Genomic DNA, 24,001 nt, shown 5'->3' on the forward strand with positions numbered 1-24,001 from the left:
ATTTAGTATCCTATGACCAGCAAGCTCTGTATGAACATCAGTCTTAAATGGAGGAGAGTTGTTCTTTCCAAGCAATGAGTTCTGTTGTGTAAAGAAAATAAATACGCAACCCACCTTCCCTTTCATCAGCTCCTACAGAAAGTACAAATTTTGCTACTGAAACTGCTGATGATTACAACTACTGCAGGACCATTTTGCTGGAACGTGAGGCTGCAAAGGGAAAGCTTTCCAGTTAAGATAAAAGCAGCTTTAAGCAATGCCCCTTATGCACCTTGAACAAATACATGCATACATGCAGTGCTGTAGCATGCCAGGAGGTCTGTGACTGGACCTCCTGTAACCAGACGGCCTCTGAGGGGAGGGAATTTCATACAACTTGGGGTTTGGGTTACTTTTTATTTTCTGGAAAGAAATCTTTCTGTGGAAAACACACCATAGACTCTCGAACTGATGGCATTTTTCTCTAGGGTATACAAATGTACAATTTTGCTCCCGTAAATGTCTCTGAAGATAAAACCAAACATTTTTAATGCCCATGAGGTGGTCTTCTCACGCAACATTTTTCCTGATAACCATGTAGTTTGAGGGCTCATACCTGAGAAATCCATAGATGAAAGATGATTTTTTAGCTGCCCAAAGCTGTGTCTTTATCATCATAATGCCAGGATAATGAGAGCAAATGCATTGGGGGAGAGAACTGCCCAGTGCTTTGTTTTCTTCAGCAAAGACAGCAAAAGAACCTTGTGAGACCAATTTGAAGAAGAGAAAACAAATTTGGCTATTGTGGTGTAACTGTGCTGTATTGTGCTCTTCCAAAAGATCTTATGGACTTCAGTTTGTATTGTTTTATTCTTTTAACTTGTCTACATTATTGGAGGTAAAACCATGCAGTGTTGTGATGCTCCACTGAAACTCTTGTCTGCAAAATGCAGCTGACATAATTGTTGCCAGCCAGTTTTCGAAGGTCACAGAGAGAAAAAGTAATGTCCGTCCCAGTGAGAAGTGCACTGGGAAGATGCACATCACCATCTCTGCTTTTCTCTAATCAGACTAGGGCAGGTTTTGTAGTCAGAGCCTTGATAGGCGTGGAAAATTTCCTTTTCTTGTGCAGGATGTTGACAGATTGTTTTAAAGCACTTTGTTTAAAACACTTTGTATGTCATCTCTCAGTGTAAGGAAACTGGTTTTATGCCAACAATACTGCATTTCCAACTTCCTGACAATCTGAAGACTGTTCAGTACTGTTCAAAAACAAGTAGTTCAAAACCAGCAGCAATTAAATAACTGCAGAAGTTTGTGAGATGGAGATGGACAAGCTGCAGCCACATCAACTCTCTGCTGGCAAAACAGTTTAGAATTGCCTTAATAGCCTTTTAAGTTAGGGTAGAGGGATACACAGGATTCACAAGTGAGTTAACATCTGCCCTCATTAGAACTGACTTCATGTCAACATGACGTGGAAGAGTGAAGCAAGTCCAAGGCATCCTTCTGAAACCAAGAAGAGCAGTGCCAACAGGTAGGAACAAGTTAATACTGTATCAGTTGGAATATTTTGATATACTGTTGATCATCTGTTTTCCTCTGAGAACAGAGCAGCAGGGAGGGAGCAGCAGATGATGTTTTCATAGCAAGCAGGTCAAGAATTCTTGTGTCTCTGCAGCAAACAATGAGAGTCGGTAACGTCCTTTATTTCCCCCTAAGAACTAGTCATATAATTGGACCTTGGTGTAGTATCCCCTGAGCAAAGGGAGGAGCAGACTGAACAGGAATGTAATGCGGTGCTTGGATGAATATAAATACTTCTTCGTCTCCTAAAGCAGGAAAATTAGCAAGGAAGTTTTGGAAGATATCCAAAAAAGGAGCGAGGTAGTACACAAACTGCAGGTACATGAGGAAAACAAATCAGGAGCCACCAAGAACAGTAGCATAACTCAGTGAGAGCAAATATCCCATTGCTCCTAGTAGAAAAATTGAGAAAGAATTTGTCCACCTCTGAGAGGAAGAGCAGAGAGAGCTACATGGCACCGTGCATTTGGCTGAGCCTTGGGCTGGAAGGGGTAACAATGTTCATATTTACTCCTTCAAAGTGTTAATCGTAGTAATAGGACAGGGCCGAGGGTCTACTGGAGAGAGAGAAGCAGAGAAGAACAAAGATCAATAGTAGCATGCAGTGTTTTTTCATAAAAGAACTTCACATGTTTTTGTGAATCATGTTTTTGTCACTTTTTGTTTGGCTTTGGAAACAGTATATTTTGAAATATACAAACAGTATATATACAAACAGTATATTTTGAAAGGGATTAGTTGCAGCAAGTTGGAAATAGCAATTAAGAAAATAGAGAGGAACAAAAATTACAATGTAGAATATGTATTATCTTTTGCATACTATTTGGAAGAATGTGATAGAAAAATGAGAAATGGAAGGAAAGAATCCTAAAAACATTCTTCAGGCTCAAGTGGGGTGACTCAAGAACTTCTTAAGGGACACAAACTGGAGCAGTTTGCATTTTCCTAAAACACAGTAATGCTTTTGTTTAAACCCACGTTTACTTCACCAATCCAGTATCGGATTATTTGCATCTGACTCTCAGGTCAGAAGCTGTAGTGCTGTAAGATTCAGATGATTTTATTGAGTTAAATTATACCTGGCCTTAGAAAATTCAGTGTAGATATCCTTTCTATGACTATTTGAAACAGTCTTTCCAATAATTTGCATCCTATTACTGTGTGTGCAACACCCTTTTACATGTTAACATTTCTGGTTTCCTTAGTAGTTGCAGTCAGAACGTTGTTTGGTTCTTTGGTTGTTTCATAAAGCAGGGATACTGAAAATTTATCACCAACCAAACTTCCCAGGAACACAGTAGAATTAAAACAAGAAGAAAGAAAAATGTTCACAAGTGAAAAGATTCTACTAAATATTTATCTTTAATGTGGAATCTTTCTTACTAATTAGAGAATAACAGAACGGTACTTACGTGTTCTTGACTGATAGCATCATCACACTTTACATTGCAGAAGTCTATTTCTTTGACAGAGCTCTGGCTGAGGGATTTGAACTGAGGGACTGTAAGGAGACGTCAAATTACAAGATAAAGCAGCCTAATATATACAGGACTGGCAAATATTCCTTATTTCCACAGATATTGCCTAATTAAAGAACAAACATATGGGGAACATTCAGGCAAACAGCAATGGCTCCTTCACTCTTCAGATGGAATGGGATGCATTCAGCGGTGGTATGAGCTCCTTTGCAAGTCGCCCATGGCTTGGAAAAGATCAAAGAACTGTACTTGTTCCACAATATGTACTTGTGTTAAAGCCTGCCCTACAGTTTGTTTTTTTGGTTGGTTTTTTTTTTTTTTTTTTTTTTTTTTTTGCACACAACGAACACAAAGTGAACTTGGTTTGGAGACCACGTAGCACAGCTTCATGTAAGGTGTCAGCAAATTACTCTGACCCTGAAGTGGGATATTTGTGAAGAAGCTAAAACAACATTGGTTTCCTTTGTATGATGCATCAAATGGACAAGAAATAGAAAGGAGAGTTGTTCACAAAAAACTCAGAGTTGATTCTGAGAGAAATACATGACTTGTTATGACCACTCCTAAAAATGACATTTAAAACTGAAGCCAGGAAAAGCTGTATCTAACTATGGAGCATCCAGTCTTACCTAGAAGTGGTCAAAGAGAATGAAGGCATGTAGAAGACCTTGCATGCCAGATCTTGGAGTAGGCTGAACGAGACTGGAAGTTTGGAATGCATGACTGCAAATGGGTGGAATGCAGACAGTCAGTCTGACTTCAGTCAGTTTGAACAGAGCTCTGTACAGGATGAAATGGAATCCTCACTCAAGTAGAGCAAAACAGTGGTCAAAAGTTAATTACTAGTTCAGGAAATAACTCCTTGTGCAGTTTTTGCTTCAATACCATTGACTCTTTGAGAGCACGGCATGCAGACCCTTTGCAGGAACAACTCATGTAAGGAATGAATTTCCAGAACTCAACGTTAATCAAAACAGTGCTGGTGTTGATTTTGACAAGCCGATTTCTAAAATAATTTTTGGTTAAAGTCCTGAGTTTTACAGCCTGCTGTTGAGCTGATCATAACTGTGAATTTTATTTAAAAGTGTGTAACAGCCATTGCATTTTTAGAACACTGTAGTAAGTGAATTATTATTTTTTCTGATTTTAGACAACTAAAAAGAATTGATGAAAAGCGATCCAAAACATAGAGAACTTAATTCTGCACGGGTCTAAAGTGCAGTTTTATGTTTGGAAATGAGGCATTACTGTTCAGAATGGCACTAGACTAATTATGCTCAGGACTGGCCTGGGAAAACTCAGAATGAAAAGTTTCCTAATAAATCTGCAACTGATGGATTTTCTCAAGAGATCATTACACATCATTTGTCTGTGCTCACAGCAGGAAGCAAAATACACTCAGCTCATCTACACAAGTAGGGATTGAAGTGCAATTCAGCTTCTGCATTACTCTGTACAACCATCACTCTAACACGAGAGACAGAAAAAGCTGCAGTCTAAAGGAAGCAGTCTTCAGTTTGTGTTTGTGCAGAAACATCAACTGCAGTGAGAGAACTGTGCTGCTTCCAGCACACTGTAGCTCTCTGTTGGACAGAGGAATAGTTAAAACAAATAGAGGAGGTTTTTTGGAAAGGTTAATGTGGAATTTCATCACGGATGAGCTGATTCACAAGAAAGGATAATTGGAGTGAGGACAGGGAAAGGTGTACATCCAAATACAACAGCTGAAGAATTGCCCCATGCAACATATTTGGTGCTCATAACTACCGTTTCCAAAATACAGGCTACATTGCAAAGCAGATGCTCAACTCTCAAATCTCTGGAAGGGTGGTGGGTGAAGAGCAGCTGTATCACTGTTTTCTAGCCCCTAGGAACTAGGATACTTGTTTTCAACACAGCTTTGACAGTGCTGTTATGCAGAAAAGCTCATGAAAACCAAGTTTGTTTAAATAGTCCCTGAAATACTGAGAAATACTTGCCACTCTGAGTCACCAGCTGTAGCCTGGAAAACTTGCAGATCCTCTTTCCTAGTGAAATGGGTGCTAAAATGTATGTCACAGACTTGCACAGCCACCAAACTGGTGCCTGTTGCCTGCATAGGCATCCACACGGCACAGACTGTTGCACACAGGATCAGGTTGCCTCCCTCATCTTCTCATTCGCCTCAAAACCAATGCATGGGCTAAGAGGGTTTCTGAGGAAGTTTAGAAGAGACATTTTACAATCAGTATCTGCAGTGTATGTCAGTGAAAACGACTCCTTCCTCATACAAAAAGTCCAAACTCAAGTGGGAAATGGGACATCTGAATCGTGTTTTAGAAGCAGTGTGGAGCTGATCAACAACAGAATGGCAAGAATTATCTCAGAATGAATGAAGCACAATGGGAATGGGTTTTTAACTAAGTGTATGGCGCGGGCTGGGATAAAAACTTGAAAGTGTCATTTTGAAAGGGCTCAAACTGAACTCTTAAAACGTTTATTTTAAATAAATGAAATATGAAAATACTATGAATTTATTTGTATATAACAGTAATACTTTAATATTTAGTCAAGGAACCATGAAATCTAAAAACTCACAACTTACATTCAGAACTCACCTACCATTACAACTCAGTACTTTAATGACAAATTCTTGGAGGGATATGGAAACACTTGTACAGTTACGGGGTGGCTTTAAAGTGAGTGGGAAGAAACTAAGGTACAGGACTTGTGCCTTGAGCTCTTGCTATTTCTAGTGCTGGGCACATGAACAAAAAGCAATACATGTTTATTTGAATTTAACTCCATTAACACCTTGGAATGGTGGCTTGGAATTAAAATGCATTGTTAGCTTTACAGTAAGGATCAATAGAACTGACCCATTCATTAACCTGGAACATTGACACCTGCATTAGGCAGAATACCCTGCTCTTTAATTAGCACCAGATGAGTCAGACTCTATTACAAGCTTTTTGTCATGAGCCACAAACACGTTAGAACTGTTTCAGTGCTACAAATTATTCCTTGTTAGATCTGCAAGAGATTTGAGGTATGTTGAGCACAACCGACGCTGACAATATTCTCACTAGTGATATTACAGTGGCAAAACAAACACTAAGGTTTGACTGAGGTTTTGCAAGTGTAAATAGCCTTTTAATGGCCACACCTCAGTGAAAAGCTTAAGCTGAATATTGTCCTTTATACATGTTAATTATTGATATAAGCAATAGAGAACCTCAAAAATACAAAAGGACATTACTGGATCATTTAAAAAAATACTTATTTGTAATTAAAAGTTTTGTCAAAAACTATTATGATCTTTTATAGCTGCAGATAATGAAAATATTCAGGAATTATTTCTGGAATTTTACAGTACTGAGGTGGAAGATTAAAAATAACCATTTCATTTTCATTTAGATGGTGGAAGTGTCCATGTTTTCTCTACGTACAACATGGCTGGTGTTAATTCTGAACGCCTGACAACATCCCTTTGTTACACATGGTACCACAACAAGTTTCCACGTACAGAACTGGTACGCAAAGGGAGAAAGCAAGAAGAATAACAAAATTCAATAATTATGATCGTTATGTATGTAAAAATCTATAGCCATACAGTGAAAAAATACTACCAAGCTATGTCAAAAAAAGGAGTAAATTCTGTTATTGTTATCAATTACTGCACTGCAGCGCTTTCTTTTCTTTTTCTTTAATTAACATAGTAAGACCCTCCAGCACGGAGCTGCTGCCAACCGCGGGAGGTTTCTGCTGCTCCCCAGCACGGCAGCTCAGGGCGGAGCAGTGCGGGTTGCAGCTGCGCCCCGGCCGTTGTGCACGGCTGAAAGTCATCAGCCCGCGTTACAGACAGCGGGAACTTGTTTCCACAAGAGCCCTGCTAACCTTCTCTTTCATAACAAGCAATCTGAACGTCTGTGATAGCCAAAGTGGCAATAAATCTTACTATCGGTAGTGTGGAAGGGGAAAACTCAACTCTTAACTATTGAGGACGTTACCAATTTATTTAATTATCTATAACTAGTTTTATAAGTCTGCATTACACTACAGCCAACAGATCCCCACAAGGAGCATGTGTGCCCTTTGGCATATCACACAAAATGGAACCAGTTCAAATCTTCTCGACTAAGACAAATTTAGACATCCGTTTTTTATAGTTTAATTATAATTATACCGATAATTTTATTCTAATAAATATCAAACAAATTAATATAAAGCAAAACAAAAAAATCCCCAAACAAATGAAAGCAACAAAACAAAAAATCCCCAAAAAACGAAAACTTCACAACTCTTTGCTATTGGGAAAGCCAGATGACCAGGAAAAAAAGAGAAAACAAAACTGTTAATGAACATGGAAATGCTTGTATTACATATGAAAAATGATGCTTTGATATAAACCAGAAATGCCTAACAGATGAGTGACAGAGATTTGAGGCTGCATCTGTGTAAGCAGTTCTTGCTTCAATCACCAGGAGTTCACCCTTGCAAGTATTCTCAACTTTCTACTTAACAACAGGGAAGACAAAAGGCTGGGAAAATATTTCTGTTCCAGTGGTGGAACAGCAAACAGGAATTTCCCACAGGAACAGTTACTAACTAGATTCTGAGGAGTTATCAATCGTTTCAGCTTAACGTCATTTCTGTCCTCGAGTGTATTTTGGAATGCTGTTACTATTCCTCACAAATTGGACAAAGCATTGAGAGTTCTGCAAACTAATTTCAATAAAAATATCCTACCACAAATGAAGTTTGCAGAAGGAAATACACAAAGAAATATTAACTTACTGAGAACACCTGTTTTAGATGAACAGATCGTGGAACGCAGCAGGGTTTAATACACTCTTTAAAAAGTTACTGTTTTAGATTAACTTCTTTGCAATCTTCTGCTTTTGTTGCAATCTAGAAAATCAAACTCATGAAAGGCTCGAGGCAATGCAATTGAAGCAAATGCTTCCAAAAGCTTTCAACAGTTTTTTTTTTTTTTTCAATTTACAAAATGTGAAAATTCAATTCATTAAAAAAAAAAAAAAAAAAAAAAAAAAAAGTCTAATATACAAACTTGAAAAAAAAATCATTTGTGAAGGAATGTAGCATAATTGCCCAGATCCATATCCATTCACTCCTCAGATACCGGTAGCTATTTCCTTTTTACACAACCTCTACTTTTCAACCCATACATGGCCAGTTAGCCCAAGCAGAAGAGTCATTCAACTTTCCCAAAACTTAAACTATCATAAATTACCATTTGGACAGTATTAGAAAGAAATTGAAGCAAACAAGGAATAAACTATAGTTTCTTTTTATATCAAAATGTACTCTTGAAAATGTGTTTGGCACAGTGCTAAATCATATAGTTAATACTAAATATTGCAGGATACAATCAAACCCTGGAGTTAACTTGTGTTTACACCCTTTAAGGGATAAAAATAAAAAGATACCAATTATTCAGAAGTCAGCCTATACAAACTGTATAAACAATATCTTATGTCTTGTTTTGAAAACCACTGCTATAGTAAATTTTACATAAAAGACTGCAAAATAATATAAATGGATTTAAACAGATCTTTACAATAAGAAATTCAAATGGAAACAGACAAGTAACAAAGAGAAGTAAAAAAATTTATTGCAGTATTCGTTCCACCAGATTTGCTGGGGATCCCTTTTCTTGTATTATTTCAGGGTGACCTAATACATCAAAATCTACATTTACAAAAAACTCCTCCTGCAGATAGGTCATAGATACTGCATGCTTTTTTTTTTTTTTTTTTTTTTTTTTCCCCTCTTTTTTCTTCAACAGAATAAATTATATATCCAGGAGATTCTGCCATTTTACAGCCTGGAAAAACAATGCTTCCCTGGAAACTGGGCTAAGCTAAAGAAAGCCATCCGCTGCTAGGTTAAACTCCAAGAACACTTTATTAAGAACATTAACAGACTAATTTCCAACATTCACTTGTTTATTTTTTTTAAACAGAAAGTTTTTTTTTCAAGATATAAACAATTTTTTGTTAAACTATAATACAGTGGGAGTAAAAATGAACTGAGAAGTTTCTGCTGCACAACAGCGAAGGAAGCTCCCACAAAAATGTTTACCAAACATTTCCTTCTTTTTTTCCTGTGTCCCAGGTTCCATTCTTACTCTTCATTTAACTGATTTTTAATTTTTTTTTTTTTTTTTTTTTTTTTTGCCAGAAAGTTGATATTTCAAGTTTTTCTGTTATTTCAATTCATGTAAATTTGGCTGCATGTACAAATCATTAGCTTGAAGTTCCATCCTTGGCGGCATACAGCGATCGTAAAGTCTGAACAACTTTATTAGTCAGCTTATTAGCACTCGTTAGAGCAATTTTTTTGTAAATAATGTCTGACTCTTTAATAGTGTCTACCCAAGGCACCAGTTTGCGGCCATCACGGCGCTTAGCCTCAGTCCAGGAGCCACTGTAGGAGCCTGCCATCCACTGAACACTGAAGCCATTGCTGGTTTTCTGTACTACTCTTGCAATTTGTGGTCGATCTTTGTACTTTGGACAGCAAATAGCGATGACATCCATGACATCAACACTTTCATTCATCTGTGAAGCCAACTCCGTAGAGTCTGAATTTCGTTTTGACCTTCTCAATGACTAAAACATTGGGGGGAAAAAAGACCATGTGTTACACAAAAGAACTTTAGTGAAATTATTGCTTTTATTGCTTTTAATCCCTTGACGCCGGGAGTTGGGATTTCCCGGCACACATTCCATTGCCGGCAATGAGACGCACCGCGACCGCCAGCGCCAAGGGGTTAACATATCCTTGTAAAACCACATACTCTTAATTTGTACCCGTGTCTTTATCTCTTAATGATATATAAAATTATATATACACATGAATCATAAAGCTACATAAAAACTTGGCAACAATAAAAAGGATAACACACAGTACATTCCAAAGGAAATTAATAACTTTTTATACTGGATAAATCTCATTTTCTAGTTTGTTTGTTTGTTTTTTTTTGTTGTTTTTTTTTATTGTCTTTTCTGTTAAACTTTCTACAAAAGTTGTATAAACGGTTAAGTAGAGAATCTCTATCTACAAAATGCTTTCTTTCATGTGGATTACATTACTCGGTGTACATTTAATATAATAGACTGACATTTATAAGCACATAAAAATCATTTTACGTAATACGCTGCGAAATACGTTGACTCCTCCTCCGCCTCACCCCTGAAGTGCCTCCTCCTCTATCCTCCCCATCACTTTCATCGTCCTCTGTCTCAGCTGCATTGTTTTTAGGGCTGCCTCCTCCAAGCAGCGAGGTAATTGCTTTGTTCCGAGCATTTGTGCTAGCTGACACCTCTCCATCTTCTTCTTCTTCATCAGGATCCAAATGTTCCATAAGGAGCTTGAACTAAAAGAGACCACACAGATCAGTCTACACTGTAACTTTTAAAATACATATTTATAAGATGTGACATTAAATAAAACCAAAAGGCAACATAAGAATGCAGTAAAACAAAAGGCAGCTTCAAACTTGAACAGCTCCTGTGGTCTCCTCTACACACTGCTTTCTGTCCTCTCATTTCCTACTGGATATCTAAAGCTTTCTTCCCAAGTTTCCATAACTTCCAAGTTTTCTCTAGTTAATATTTTAAAGAACTGCCAAGAAGAAAAAGAAAAGATAAATGTGCTGGATCTATTCTATTTTACTGGATGGAAGCCACCAGGGTCAAAAAGAACAAACTACAAAGGAAAAGATATCAGAAATTTGAAAATACTTTGTAAAGATGAATATTGCTCAGCTGAAATTATTGTTTATTGTGTTTAAATTTATTTGGAGACTTTGAAAAATAACACAGCTAAGCATTCTGAAAAGAAGTTGTGTTATCATAAGATTACCAGGAAAATAACATTTTGAAATTTGAAATGTTCATCAATCCATGAGCATCTTCTTTCAAGTTTGTATTGTGTTAGCTAGTTTAGAAGAGTTTTAGATATCCTGCTGGGCAACTTTACTTACATCTAAGTACTGTTTTACTATACTCCTCTTCACTTCTTCAGTGATCTTGGAATTAGCCATATCACTCCGCAGAAAATCCAGAGTTTGTTTTGGATGAAAATGCACTCCTGTCTTCCTGTTTATCGCTTTATCATAAACTTTTGCAGACTCAGATGGAGAATATTTCTGAATTTTACTGTTTAATGAAAATAAGAGAGAAGCTTTTGCGGATGTTGCAAAAAATTTCGAAGAAAAGCTTTTAAAATCTTCAGCTTATGCAGATATATTTGCATCATTTCATATACAACAGACATCCTGATAAGAAATGAAGTCATTGCTTTTTCTAAGCTATTTCTAAGCTATTATTCTATTATTCTAAGCTATTTCTGTTTCTTTGCATCGACCTACTACACCTACGCTTATTCCCTTATACAAAGCTGCTGATTACACTGAGTTACAATAGATTTTTTTTTAAATGTCCAGACTTCATCCTTAATAAAACTAGATTATCTAAGCATCCTTACCTATCAGAGAATCCACAAAGGTTCTTCAAATGCTGTTTCAGCATCAAAAGTAATAATATGCCTTGAGACACATTTGCAAATTCGATTAAAGGAGCTGAGTTTTCTGGTAAACATTTCATCACAGCATTTATATCATTTTCTTCATCAGAATCTGAATCAGAATCTACTCGTTTTCGTAACCTCCGAGGCTTAGAAGCTTCCTCTTCACTTTCACTCTCACTGCCACTATTACTGTCACTCTCAGTCTCCTCATCTGATGAAGGCTTTCTTTCCTTTTTTTTGTCTTTCACCATAGACTGTGAAACAGAATTAATACACAATGCATAATTAGGGTAAAGTAGCACATTTCTAAAAAATTTTTCTAAAATCATCATTGGCTGAGATCAGCATGAATTCCCTGAACAACGTTATTAATTCATAAATTGAAAGATTAAAATTACTTATGGTGAAAAGATACTCAACTGTCCTCTGAATCCCCCTCAGAAAAGCTGATCTGAAGACCACATTTTTTGCAAGGTGGATACAGCAGAAGTAAATGAAGCAACAAAGAATTCACAGCAGTTTCAAAAAGTAGTGTTAATAGCACCAGAAAAATGTATTAGAAGGCAGAATACAATAAAACAAATATAAGGCAAGCTTTTTTCTGACACTGGATATCATTTTTGTGCATTACATATACTTCCACATGTAGGTACAGAGAAGTCTCAGCTTCTTCTAATTCTTGCTTCTGTTAAAACTCTATCATATTAATTATTACACTGTTGATCAAAAAAATCCCAAGCAATAATACACAGAAAATGAAATCAGTTCTGCTACTTGTAGAGCTACAGTTTCACACTTGCATTATTACTACACAGCTACTCTGACTTTTCATAACACATAACTTGATGTCCTCGTGGGTATCCTCACTGTGCTACACTGGCACTACACCCTGGTGCTCCATCTGAAGAATGTACTCCAGATTGCCGCAGACTAAAAAGCAGTTTCTGTGGGGTTGCACTCAAAACATTGTAGTTTCTAGGCATCAGGCGACTTACTGGTCAGATTGGAAATTTTTGAAATGGGCTTGCTCCCTAACAGCTTGGACCTAACAGCTTTAGAGCTGTCCAGGAAAATAAGGTTCTTCAGTATTTGAGAAACAGAGGTCTTTTGCTTACAGTGTTGTGTATTCAGTTACAACAGATGCCACAACCAGGGTTTTTATATGCCACCTTATGCAATTACATTTTCTGTACTCTTTTCTAGTAGTAAACAGTGTCATTTAAGTTTCTCAGGTGAAACATGTAAAAATAACATCCTTTACTTGACAACAAAGCAAATTAAACAGCAAACATGGTTATTTATTAGAACAACCACAATAAGTCAGCATTTCATAGTGATTCACATAACTTCTTATTTCTCAGAATTACTACAGAATTACAGATATTTCATATTAGTGTCTCAAAAATCATCATTCTTTTTTAATAACATAAGCAGCATTGTAAGGAAAGTTTTAATTAGCATCTTCCAGATCCAGGCCAGGGGTCATTTATTTTTCAACTAATGATTATAAAGCAATGCTGCTTGCCCGTATCATCATAATCATACTACACTCACTAAAAAACTGCTGAAATTATAGAAAAATTTATGTTTCCACTATGATAAATATATTAAAGGCACATACCTCTTTAAATGACTGTAGTAGGTTACTACCAGAAACTGATAGTGTAATGTCTATATGATGCATTATAAACAGTGGCTCTTCCTGTGTTTGATAAGGAAAACAGGCTAGATTGTCTGCTATGTACAAGAGCATATTCACCTCTGTTTTCTGGAAAATAAATTAAAAAATATAAGTGTACATATAAATACACACACAAATACATTAGACTCAAACATTTGCATGGTGCTCCTAGCAACCTCGAGCAAAAACAATGATCACAGATTTTATTCTAGGTACTTCCCATTCCACTTTAAAGAACATATGTTGAGATGAACATACATTATTTCTAAACAATCCAAACTGGGATATGGAAAGATACAGACGGATGCAAAATTAAGAAGCACATTCTGTTACACAGGTAAACGCCTCATATTACAGAGTAAAACGAAACATACTAGGGAAGTAAATTATCAATAATTATGTCATAAAAATACATTGTGAAAGGAGAATTTAATCTTGTAATGCTATATCAAATTTCTTTTTGGAAGGAAAGACGATGCTTACTGCAGTATCATCAAAGAGATTGAGTAAAGAAATTAGAAATGCTCGTCTGTGCTGACGGTTCCCTCGGATCATAGAGTATAGGTGTGAACACAATGCACTGGATGATTCATCGTGTCTAAAGCCTCTTACGGGATCCTTTGGACAGGTATTGATTGCCTGTTGTACCTGGTAAGACATCTTCATACCAGCCACTGCTTTCATCTGAAATGAGAAAGTATTTAAATTGCTTCCGAGGAGTAAAACTGAAATGTGAAATAATATAAATCTTGCCATGGGAAATTTTATACAAATGGCGGTGAAAAGAAACCACTAGCATCTATATTAAGAAATAGCTTATTTCCTTTTAAGCAGCTGCTCACCTGAATTTTAGCTTTCAGACATTCTATGTAATGATACTCTTGAGTTCTTGATCTGCTCTTGATTTGCTCTTGTGTTGCTAAACAGGTTATAACAGAATTTGTGGTGATCAAAATGTCTTGCAAAATGTTTTCACCACTTATCCATGTAAGACATTTACAGCTAATCTGCTTACCAACCGCAGCACGGTATTCCATTTAAGCTGCTTTCAAGAATAGATAAATGTTCATATATCTGTAGAATAATTTACCAAATATGTATGCTTATGTAAACTGTAGTGAAACCAAAGCAGAGCCCATATTAGTGGAAATTAACCATCAGAAAATGAGATTTTTTTTGCACATATAATAGAATTTCTTGCTGATTTTGCTTACTTCAGGGCTACTTCTCTATTTTCAGAGCAAAATGAATCTTTAGGTAGGCTGCAGATACAACTCTCCTCATAAATCCTTTTCTTCATTTCAATATGATCATCTCCTCATGTATACAGTGTTTTATACCAGAACTGCCTACACAGAAACACCATAGTTGGCCTTCACCTACTGCATTAAGTATATGTTTGGATACCATGAACAATACAGTGTTTCAATCTCAGTAGAAATACAGGTAGATTTTGGAACCTTCATAAAGCAGTACACAGGTTGAACCAAGAATGGAATCTTCTGCAATGAGGTAAAAGTTCTGCAACTCTGCTTCACATCTCAACCAGAACTAATGACACTATGCCACGAGTCGACAAGTCCGCAGACTCAGCCCTCAAATTTTCCTTTAGCAAGATCTCCCAGTTCTAAATACCTTTCTATGCTGCCAATGATCAGATTACATGTCAATAAAGTTTCAATGCTCTAAAAATTCAAATACAAACTACTCTAAGGACCTCTTCTTTGAGCAAGGTGTTCTGATCCTTTGTATATAGACATAGGTAAGTTACTGCTAAACTTACTGAAACAGCTATCCTTACCTTTTATAAAATAAATACTCTTATGTACTATCCAGTGCAGAGAATATTGTGAATTAGAAACTAAAGGAAATTATAAATTGAAACTGATGCTTCATATGGTTGTATTCTATTACACATTTCGCGTTTTCAGGAACAGAAACCTTCAAGCAGGAGAAAGAGTTGGGATCTTCTTTACAATTGCTTATATTGATTATTAGTTTATATTCTTCTTCTGCAGCTGTGGCACATTCAAGCTAAACCATCAACAAACAGTATGGTATAAAACTTTACATTAGAATTACTTACGTGAATGAAACCAGCATACTTTTTGTCTATTTCCACCAACTGCTGGTCAGCTTTGTTTCGCATAGAGGGCTCTGGATCTGTGCCCATAGCAATTAAGTATGGCACACACTTGAAAAACAAATGAAATGATTATTTGGTCATTATACTACCTCTTTCTCACTCTTTGTTCTTCCATTATACTGTTCTTGTATTCTGACTACTGCACAAATTAGAATAGTAAGCCCTCTGCAGCTTAACCTTCAGAGTATTTTTGCAAGTAGAGTACAATATACAAGAAAGACCAGCATTAAAAGTGATGTTATAAGTTGTGCAAGGTCTCAGGTTGTGTTCCTATTTTTCTCAAACTCTAAAAAATGCCATTTAAAAAAACTCATATCGCTTCTGACTGAACATGCACGATGGCTGCAGCATTAAAAACAATACAAATAAAAATAATATAAATAAAAACATTGTGTAAGAATAATAGTGATTACAACTGAAGACAGTTCGGACAGTGGAGGATATGGATACTGATGTAGAGGCAAGCCGACGGAGTTTTCAGTGCAAAAAGTAGAAGAAAAAGACCTGGCAGTTTACAATAGAAAAGTAACATGATCCCGTGACAATCTGCACGTGCTCTTTAGTTACTGGCTAGACATCTTGATCCAAAGGCAAGAAAAAAACATTTGGAATCTTGCTGGCTAACCAGCTAACACATATTTAAAGTATGTTTCCTATAAAGTCCCTTTACTGTAATAAGAAATCACTGTAATACAGCTAGAAGAGGAACACTGGAAGTTCACCTAGCAAGTGTAAAAACCTGTAACAATAACAACCCCATTCTCCCTGTCAGAAAAGCCTACCATACCTGAACAGGATGGATGAGACCCTGGTTTAACGTCAGTGCAATGACATTTAGAGCAAAGTGGCGTACATTGGACTGGGTATGAAAGAAAGCCTCAAGGACCTGTTTGAGATACAGCTGCATGATGGAACTACTCATCCCTGAGGAAATATCACCCATTTCTTTCAGGTCTTCCTGTTTCGCTACTTTTTTCCCTGTAGAAAGGATAAAATAAATAGCACACTCACAACAGTATAATAACTTAGTTTGCCATTAATTGACACATAATTGATAATTAAGTTTTACTATGCACACAAACATTTCAGCTGTCTTAGAATGGGTTTTATGACCTCATGAATAACAGAACAATTGGAAGGTAGATATTCTTCAAGATAGATAACTAGAGATGTGAACTTAATTAAATTCTTGTTCCTTAGTAAATGCTTTTAAAAATTCCTTAATATTTCTCATTTTGTATCTACAGATTAACCTCAGATAAGATTTTGAAGGAAAGTATTACTATCATCACTATAGCAATTACATATTTTGGATTTGCTTCCAGGATTTATACATCTTGAAAGTTAATAATAAGCTACACTTCTCAATTTACCTATGGCACATAATGAATTCTGAAAATACCTCTAGGATACTTCATGGACAGTATTATTAATAAATAACAATTTCAAGTGATTCAGTTAACATATACAGTGATTGTACACAAGAAAGTTAGATTTCACACAGATGAAGTAATTATCACAGAAGAACTCAACACTCACAGTCTCTGTCTGCCTGCTGCATACGTGTGTCCTCCTCCTGCAAGTAGGTCTGCAGGTTTTTTAACACTTGGATTTTTAGGTTTACTGAACAGTTCTTATCTGAAAGAATGCTGTTGTACAGAGTCTTTACTTCCTGTTCAAACATTAAGCTTGGGTGTTGTATAAACGCAAATCCTAAGGGTGGAAAAATAGGACATATTCCACATTATTATAATATTGAAATTGTATTACTATTTTTTAAGTCTTGCTATAAAATAAAGGTGTGAAATGTATGTCCTCCCATTCCTACAACAGTATTGCTTTCCTAGTCCAAACAGAACTGCTTTTTCACATGGTCATCGTCCAAAACTTATAAGGAGTTCTATCAGCTACAGCAAAACACTTGCAATACACTTGATAAATACGGGATGCTGACCCAGGGCAGCTGCAGAAAGAAGAGTTACATGCATCCAGAAGCACATCCAGTGTGGTGGCCAGCACCTAAATGATTAGAAGCTCTCTAGAGAACAAGTGAAGAACATAACTAGAAATAGCCGGTTATAGAAAAACTGATAAAAATTACAAGCACTTAAAAATAAAATCTTAAAAGAAAATAACATAGTGATCAGAATAAAATAAAATTTACACCTCCTGCTATCATCAGTCACATACCTAGTAAGGACTCTTGAAAACTCTCTGTAAGTGCTTCCAAAACTACAACTTTCAGAAGATACACACTACAAAAGTGTTTTCAGATGCAGCTTTACTCTTCAGAAAGAATTGGCTACTCTTAGTCCGAGAAGTCTTTATTTCATAAAATCTTAAATATGAATTAGTAGCTGTATGTATCATTATAGATTATGTGTGTATATTTAGAAGTGCTGCTGACCACCCTTCACCGCTCCATAAAAAACAGCAATAGGAACACTATGTCTCTATTTTAACTACGTTTAACTACTGTTCTACTTTTTCTTTTAAGGCCGTTAAGGAAAAGTGGACATTAAATGACTTACAGGAAGCTAATACCCTCAATGAACAAAGAGACAACATAAAAAACTGAATGGGAAAAAAGTGACAGCAAAAATAATAATAAAAAATTATGCAAAGTATTAGAGTGGCTGTCATGAAGGGAAGACTAAGCTAGGTTTTTAAAAATGACTCTGCAGACACAGTATGTATAGTGGCTAAATCTAGGGCAAAACCTCAATGTGACTGACCTCATTTCAATCTCAAAATAAGGAGAGTACAGAAGGCAGAGGCAGGGGAAAAAGGGAAAAAAGAAGAAAAATAGTGATGATGGTCTCTGAAGTATATAGTATAATTGTGTACTCAGTACAACTGTATAATAATATTTATAAGTTAATCACGTCTGAGCAAGTTCAATCCATTTTTCAGGTTAATTTAAAACAAAAACAAAAGCATAGCACATGTATGTATAACAGCCCATAATCCACTCCTTCCTTCAGTCACTCAAAGGAGTTTAAGAACACCAGTATTCTCAAAGAGATGCTTACATTCCATATTCTGTAAGCGGGGAAGAAATCTTACTTGGTATAATAATTTCTCATAGGGGATGAAACATAAACATCTGCTACGTTCATTCTGTTAAGAGTCAGCCTTGGCCAAGTAAGTCTCTACCTGTTAGATAGTTGTAGGTATAGCTATATTTACTACCTAAATTTTAAATCCTCAACCTGACTTGACTTCTTGGAAAAGAACCACAATTACTCTTCAAAAGACTTACAGTTATGCTGAATTCCTCAACTGGAGTGATACATACCAAAGCAAATGCTAAACCTGTTTAGTGCCCTATCTGAAAGGTTTCACTAGCAACTACTGATAGGAAAGTACAAGTTCTTCATGTGAATCTTTAACTGCGTATGAATGTTAAAATTGCTTGTTAGTCCTTTCAATCTTGTTCTGCACAAATGTTGAATGACTTGACAACAGTTCAGTTAACAGCCAGTAAGATGGAACTTTGTCCTGTATACCAAATCTGGACACTTGCAACAGCTAGTCCTCAAATAGAATGCAAACACAGATTAGATGCGCCACTTAAAACAGTTGTCAGAAGTTTAATTAAAATGAGGAACAAGGTGATTGCAGGCAGAGAGTAAAAAAAAGCCTATTCTACTTCTACTCCATCCCCCAAAACTGATCACAGTTCACATGAATTTAGCAACATTTTTGGCTAAGCAATATTGTCAGCACCTGTGAGTAAAGCAATCATGCCTACAGTTAGTCCGGTGGCCTCTGTCCTACATGCAGCATCCTGGGGAGAGCAATTAAAGTAGACTGAAATAGGTAGTGTTGTGCACCTTGGTGAAGTGCTTTGAAAAGCTAGTGCAGAACACTGTAGCACTACTCCTGCACCTGAAGCTATTCCAAAGCAATTAGCCAAATCTACCTGTTTGAAATGGTTTCTCACAGAATATCACAACAAGAATAAGTCTTGGTTCTTAGAGTCATCTAAAAAGTGACCAAAACATCAGCATTAAGGAGACAAATTCCTTTCCATAGTGAAACTACAGCTCATGGCTAAATTATAGCAATCTCACATGCATGAGAACAGAACTGCTTGGGAAACCAAGGCCTATCTGCCCAAACAAGGTCCTCTCATAAGTATATAATATATTGAGCAGAGGATGAATATGATGCAGAACACTCAACAGCAGTTTAAATACTACTGCAAGTCACATACACCATACTGCTGCCTTCAGACAAAGCATCTACTTAAAATTGAAATACAGACAAAACCCTAGGGCAGAAATCTGTATTTAGGCTATGGCATTATCTCAATGACCAGTGAAATCTCACAGAACGTCTCCCACGTGGTGTAAGTTGCAAGAGTTGCCATGACTCCTGCAGAAGACCCAGCTATATTCAGAATGCTCAGGACATTCCCAGCACTTTTTCTAGTTATTCCTTAATCATGCCTTGAGGACTGAAAAACTAGAACTGAAGCTACAATGTATCTGCCTGTGGGGGAAAAAATAACATCTCCACTACTTTAGAAATCCACTAGTTTTTATAACTTAGACACACATGAAAAAGTATTCTCTGTCAAAACCCTGCAGCAGACACATACAGCTACCATCCCTTTGACAACATTTGCCTAGCAATTTGTCAAATAAACACGCAGTGAAGTTTGATTTCATATAAATTCCCCTTCATTACAGAAAAATGTGTGCTCCTGCAGAAAAATAAAAACTATTAGCATGTCTTACCCAGGCCAATAATGGCTTTTGTCTGTACTTCTTCATCTGAATGCTTTGTAAAATACATCAGCAGTTCAAGTACTTTATCCTTAATGTTAACCTAAGCAAATTAAAACAAAAAAATAACAGCTATTTGGAGATGAAACAGATGTTTTTAATCTCTCACAAAACCCATTAAAAAAACCAAAAAATAAAGGAGATACACAATATTAATGCACAGTCTTTACGTGGACTCACAAACCAAAAAATATTACTGTATGCATTATGAAAAAACGTAGCTTTGAGCAGCAAGGAATACTGTGCTTTTAAACAAAAGTAAAGCATTCAATATACGTGAGATTTGAAGAGTAAATATGAGTTACTTTTACCTTACTGTTGCCCTTGAAATCTTCATGGTCAAAATCAAAATGCCGACACAGTGCTCCAACAGTGAAAAGTGATCTAAGGAGTGCTGGTTTATTGGCAGTAAGTATTGTACTGTTGGGGTCTTCTTGGTGTTGACTTTTTAATTTTGAAAGTGCACCTACAGTAAAAGTTTTAATTACAGTGTTTAAACATGGTGCATCCCTAAGACTTGTAATCAAAACTGAAAAAATAATGTTATAATTTTACTTACCATAGTATCTATTAAAACAGGCCCACACAAACTTGTAATTCTGGGTGACCTTGTTCACAACAGACCCAAGGCAGCTCACACAATGTTGAACAACCTAGGAGCAAGAAATAACAAATTAATCATGTAATTAGAATTTAAACTTGAAATTTTTATGGAATTACATATAATGAAAACAAATGTTCCAAAAGTCAGTCTCCTAGACTGCTTTGAAAACCTGCCCAAACTCATAATCATTCAAAGTATGTATGTCAAACTAAAAGTAATGCCTCCTAATTTATTTTCATGGAAACTACAACAGACACAAAGATAGAGCAAATTCTCAGCTACAAAATTATTTTTCAATGTAGTCACCACCATCAGATAATTTGTGTGGATGAGCTGATCAAGACATTCTTCATTTCATGGCTTGACAACTGTACATGGCCATCTAGAATGTGGCTTATCTTTCATGTTATTGTCATCACTGCAGAAAAGCAACATCCACCCCCTCATAGTGCTCACTCTCACTGTTCAGTTTTCATAAACATTCAGCAAGCGTGGATGAATGGCAGTGATCACCATTTATTCTGCATAGAGGAATTCAACGACTCATCTTCACTTTATACATACTTCCATGTCAGGTGTGATTTTGTCAGGCTGCCCCACTGCAGGCATCTGTCACATGGCAACAAAATCTAATGGAATACTGGAGGAAGGTTTCAGCCTCTACTGCCATTCCACCAACACCCACCTCTGACATTGTGAGCCAACATAATAAAATAGAAGGCATTACTTTCGGAGCAGATGTTGTATATCAGCAATACGTAAATCTCCATCAAACCAATAAATCCTTTTTTGTCTGACGTAAAAGCAACTTTATGATGAAGACAGACTTTCTTTAAATGAAAACCTGAAAGTGAATCAAAAACTGAATATCAGCAATTTAAAGCTTACTGTCATGCCGTATTTGATGATGAGTTTCATGAGGTCCTCCTCAATAGTGGCTAGGAAAGTCTCACTTGGGTGCTCCATTAGCGGCACTACAAGCTCTAAGATTTTTGCAACATTGCAGATCACCATGAAATCATTCTGAGTCTGAAACAACAGCATTCACAGAGTTAATTAACAACATTTCTGATTGTTAATTATAAACTAAGTTTTATTTATATACACTGACAGCCAAAAATTCCAACATGTGTATAATATGACTGAGGCATTTAGTAAACATTTAGAAGACTATTTAAATAGTTTCAATCTGCTATCTGCTTATTATTTTGAAAGCTAGTTCTGTTTTTATGGAACCTCTGGAAAAAAATCTGTAGTACCATAACTTTATCTTTCATTTGGGCTGTATGGAGGCTTAAAAATTTTTCAGTTTTTTTATCATAGCATTATATTTAACTAATTGACTTTTCTTTTTTTTAAGAGCTCTATAACAAGACCACAGAACACTTCCTGATACATACACCAGGGATCACAACATTGGGAAACAAATGAAGTCACACTATGTCCTCAAATGTAAAAATTACAATTAAAATGATTAATAGCTTGAATAATCATCAGGATTGTAACTGAGAGATCTGCGGAAAACACTGCATATATTTAATATATGTCCTGGCAAAAATTGACTTTTTTGACAAATCAGGCGTACTAATCATGATAATTGCCATACACTATATCAAGCTATTTAATATATTCTACAATTAATCTCAACTTCTAAAAGTAAAAAACTGATGAAATCCATGAAGGAGATGTTACAGCAAATAATCTCTTTTTAATCCTCTGTTTAATCAGAAGCAGCTTTGAAAGTTTGTAATGTGCCTACAGAATACTCCAGAGCTAAAAATGCTAAGATACACCTATAAGCTCATCTGATAACAAACTTGCCCTTTCACAAGCAGCTAACATAAATGTAATTGCAGTGCTGCCAGCCACTAGCCATTCTCTTCTTTTAACCATAGCAACATTATCTGCCCTGCTTCTTCTGGCAAATCCATGCTTTGTCAAAACCTTCACTGTGCAAATCAAAATGCCAGAGAGCTCCACAGTTTTTCAGAGCAGGTGGACAATTTTACTGGTCTGAGTGGTTTAGCATTATATCTCTCTAACATTTTTCTAAACTAAATTGTCTCATAAAGAAACACAAAAAAACAAGGCTGGATAGGTGGATGGTAGAGAACTGAGAGGTTAAGTGTTGAAAAGAACAGAGAAGGACAGTCCCTTTCTGTTATATTAGATACAGGTTAAGTCATTGTGCCACACAGAACCACACCTTCAGTTGCAATATTAATATGTTAAATCTTAACTAAAGACTCTGACTGTGAGACAGCAATTTTAAGAAATTATTATATGATAGGTGAATAGCTGGGTTTCAATCCTTAAAGAGGCAGAATAAGTTTCTGTTTCATTTGACTGTAAAACTTATTAGCTACACAGACGATCAAAAGAACCTAACATCTTCAGCCCATGAAATAGAAATGCTATTTAATTTCTCTTTTCCTATCTTCAATTCCAACAAGTATTTAAAACAGCCTCTAAATTCTTTGCTTATTATCTGGGGGGAAAAAAAACAAGGCTGATATTCAAAGTTTCTCTACTTACACTACATTTAGTGGCCAGATACGGCTGCATGGTCATGGCATGTTTGACCATTAACTGGGGCCTGATTTTGCTGAATAAGAACAGAGTGGTTATACAAGCAACCAAGCGACCAGAATTCACTCCTTTGTTGTCAGAATCTGCAAAAATGAGAAAACATACAATAATAGAGAAAACATTCTATATTAGATGTATTTATTGATCTATTAGAAACATATGACCTAAACATCATAGGAGTATATTTTTCAAGACATATCGTTCCATCTTTCAATGCTGAATATCCTTATACATTCTTCCTAGCTAAGAGCATTGGAAATGAGAACATAATTTGCTAATACTTGCATATAATCACAAAGTAAATGAAATAATAAGAACAGACATGATTCCTATTACAACTGTAGAACATATTAAGGCAAATAATATTTTTTTTTTGCTTTTAGTGATCTAAAAATTTTAACAAATATTTTTCAAGTAGTACTGTTATTCTAGTTATATAGAGAAAATTAGGGAAGCTTTGTCATTATACAGTGCTCAAAAGTACCTAAGGAGTTTACATGCAATAATTCACTACTGCTCACTTTTTAGTAGCAATTCTGTAAAAGTAACTTTTCATTAAAGTAATTTTAACTATCACTGTTGCAGTTTTATATAAAATTCAAAGCAGTT

At 36.0% G+C, this 24,001-nt stretch overlaps 1 protein-coding gene across 1 annotated transcript in view; it reads right to left on the reverse strand.

The window, feature by feature from the left end:
- Window positions 1-7,381: 7,381 nt before the first annotated feature.
- The window catches only part of NIPBL (NIPBL cohesin loading factor), a 147,826-nt gene continuing 131,206 nt past the window's right edge, over window positions 7,382-24,001 (reverse strand). Inside the window, exons 34-47 of the mRNA XM_042875527.1 lie at window positions 23,339-23,475; window positions 21,692-21,832; window positions 20,759-20,852; window positions 20,511-20,665; window positions 20,152-20,242; window positions 16,946-17,119; window positions 16,194-16,384; window positions 15,347-15,454; window positions 13,744-13,944; window positions 13,201-13,347; window positions 11,538-11,833; window positions 11,035-11,209; window positions 10,240-10,425; window positions 7,382-9,658 (exon numbers count right to left, since the gene is read on the reverse strand). Of these exons, the coding sequence (XP_042731461.1) occupies window positions 9,293-9,658; window positions 10,240-10,425; window positions 11,035-11,209; window positions 11,538-11,833; window positions 13,201-13,347; window positions 13,744-13,944; window positions 15,347-15,454; window positions 16,194-16,384; window positions 16,946-17,119; window positions 20,152-20,242; window positions 20,511-20,665; window positions 20,759-20,852; window positions 21,692-21,832; window positions 23,339-23,475 (2,462 nt within the window). The 3' untranslated portion in view covers window positions 7,382-9,292. The remainder of the gene's footprint in view (window positions 9,659-10,239; window positions 10,426-11,034; window positions 11,210-11,537; window positions 11,834-13,200; window positions 13,348-13,743; window positions 13,945-15,346; window positions 15,455-16,193; window positions 16,385-16,945; window positions 17,120-20,151; window positions 20,243-20,510; window positions 20,666-20,758; window positions 20,853-21,691; window positions 21,833-23,338; window positions 23,476-24,001) is intronic.

This window comes from Lagopus leucura, unplaced genomic scaffold, assembly GCF_019238085.1.
Source record: "Lagopus leucura isolate 7727_CA_CO unplaced genomic scaffold, USGS_WTPT01 Super-Scaffold_100014, whole genome shotgun sequence".
In the NCBI taxonomy this organism is placed as follows: domain Eukaryota; kingdom Metazoa; phylum Chordata; class Aves; order Galliformes; family Phasianidae; genus Lagopus; species Lagopus leucura.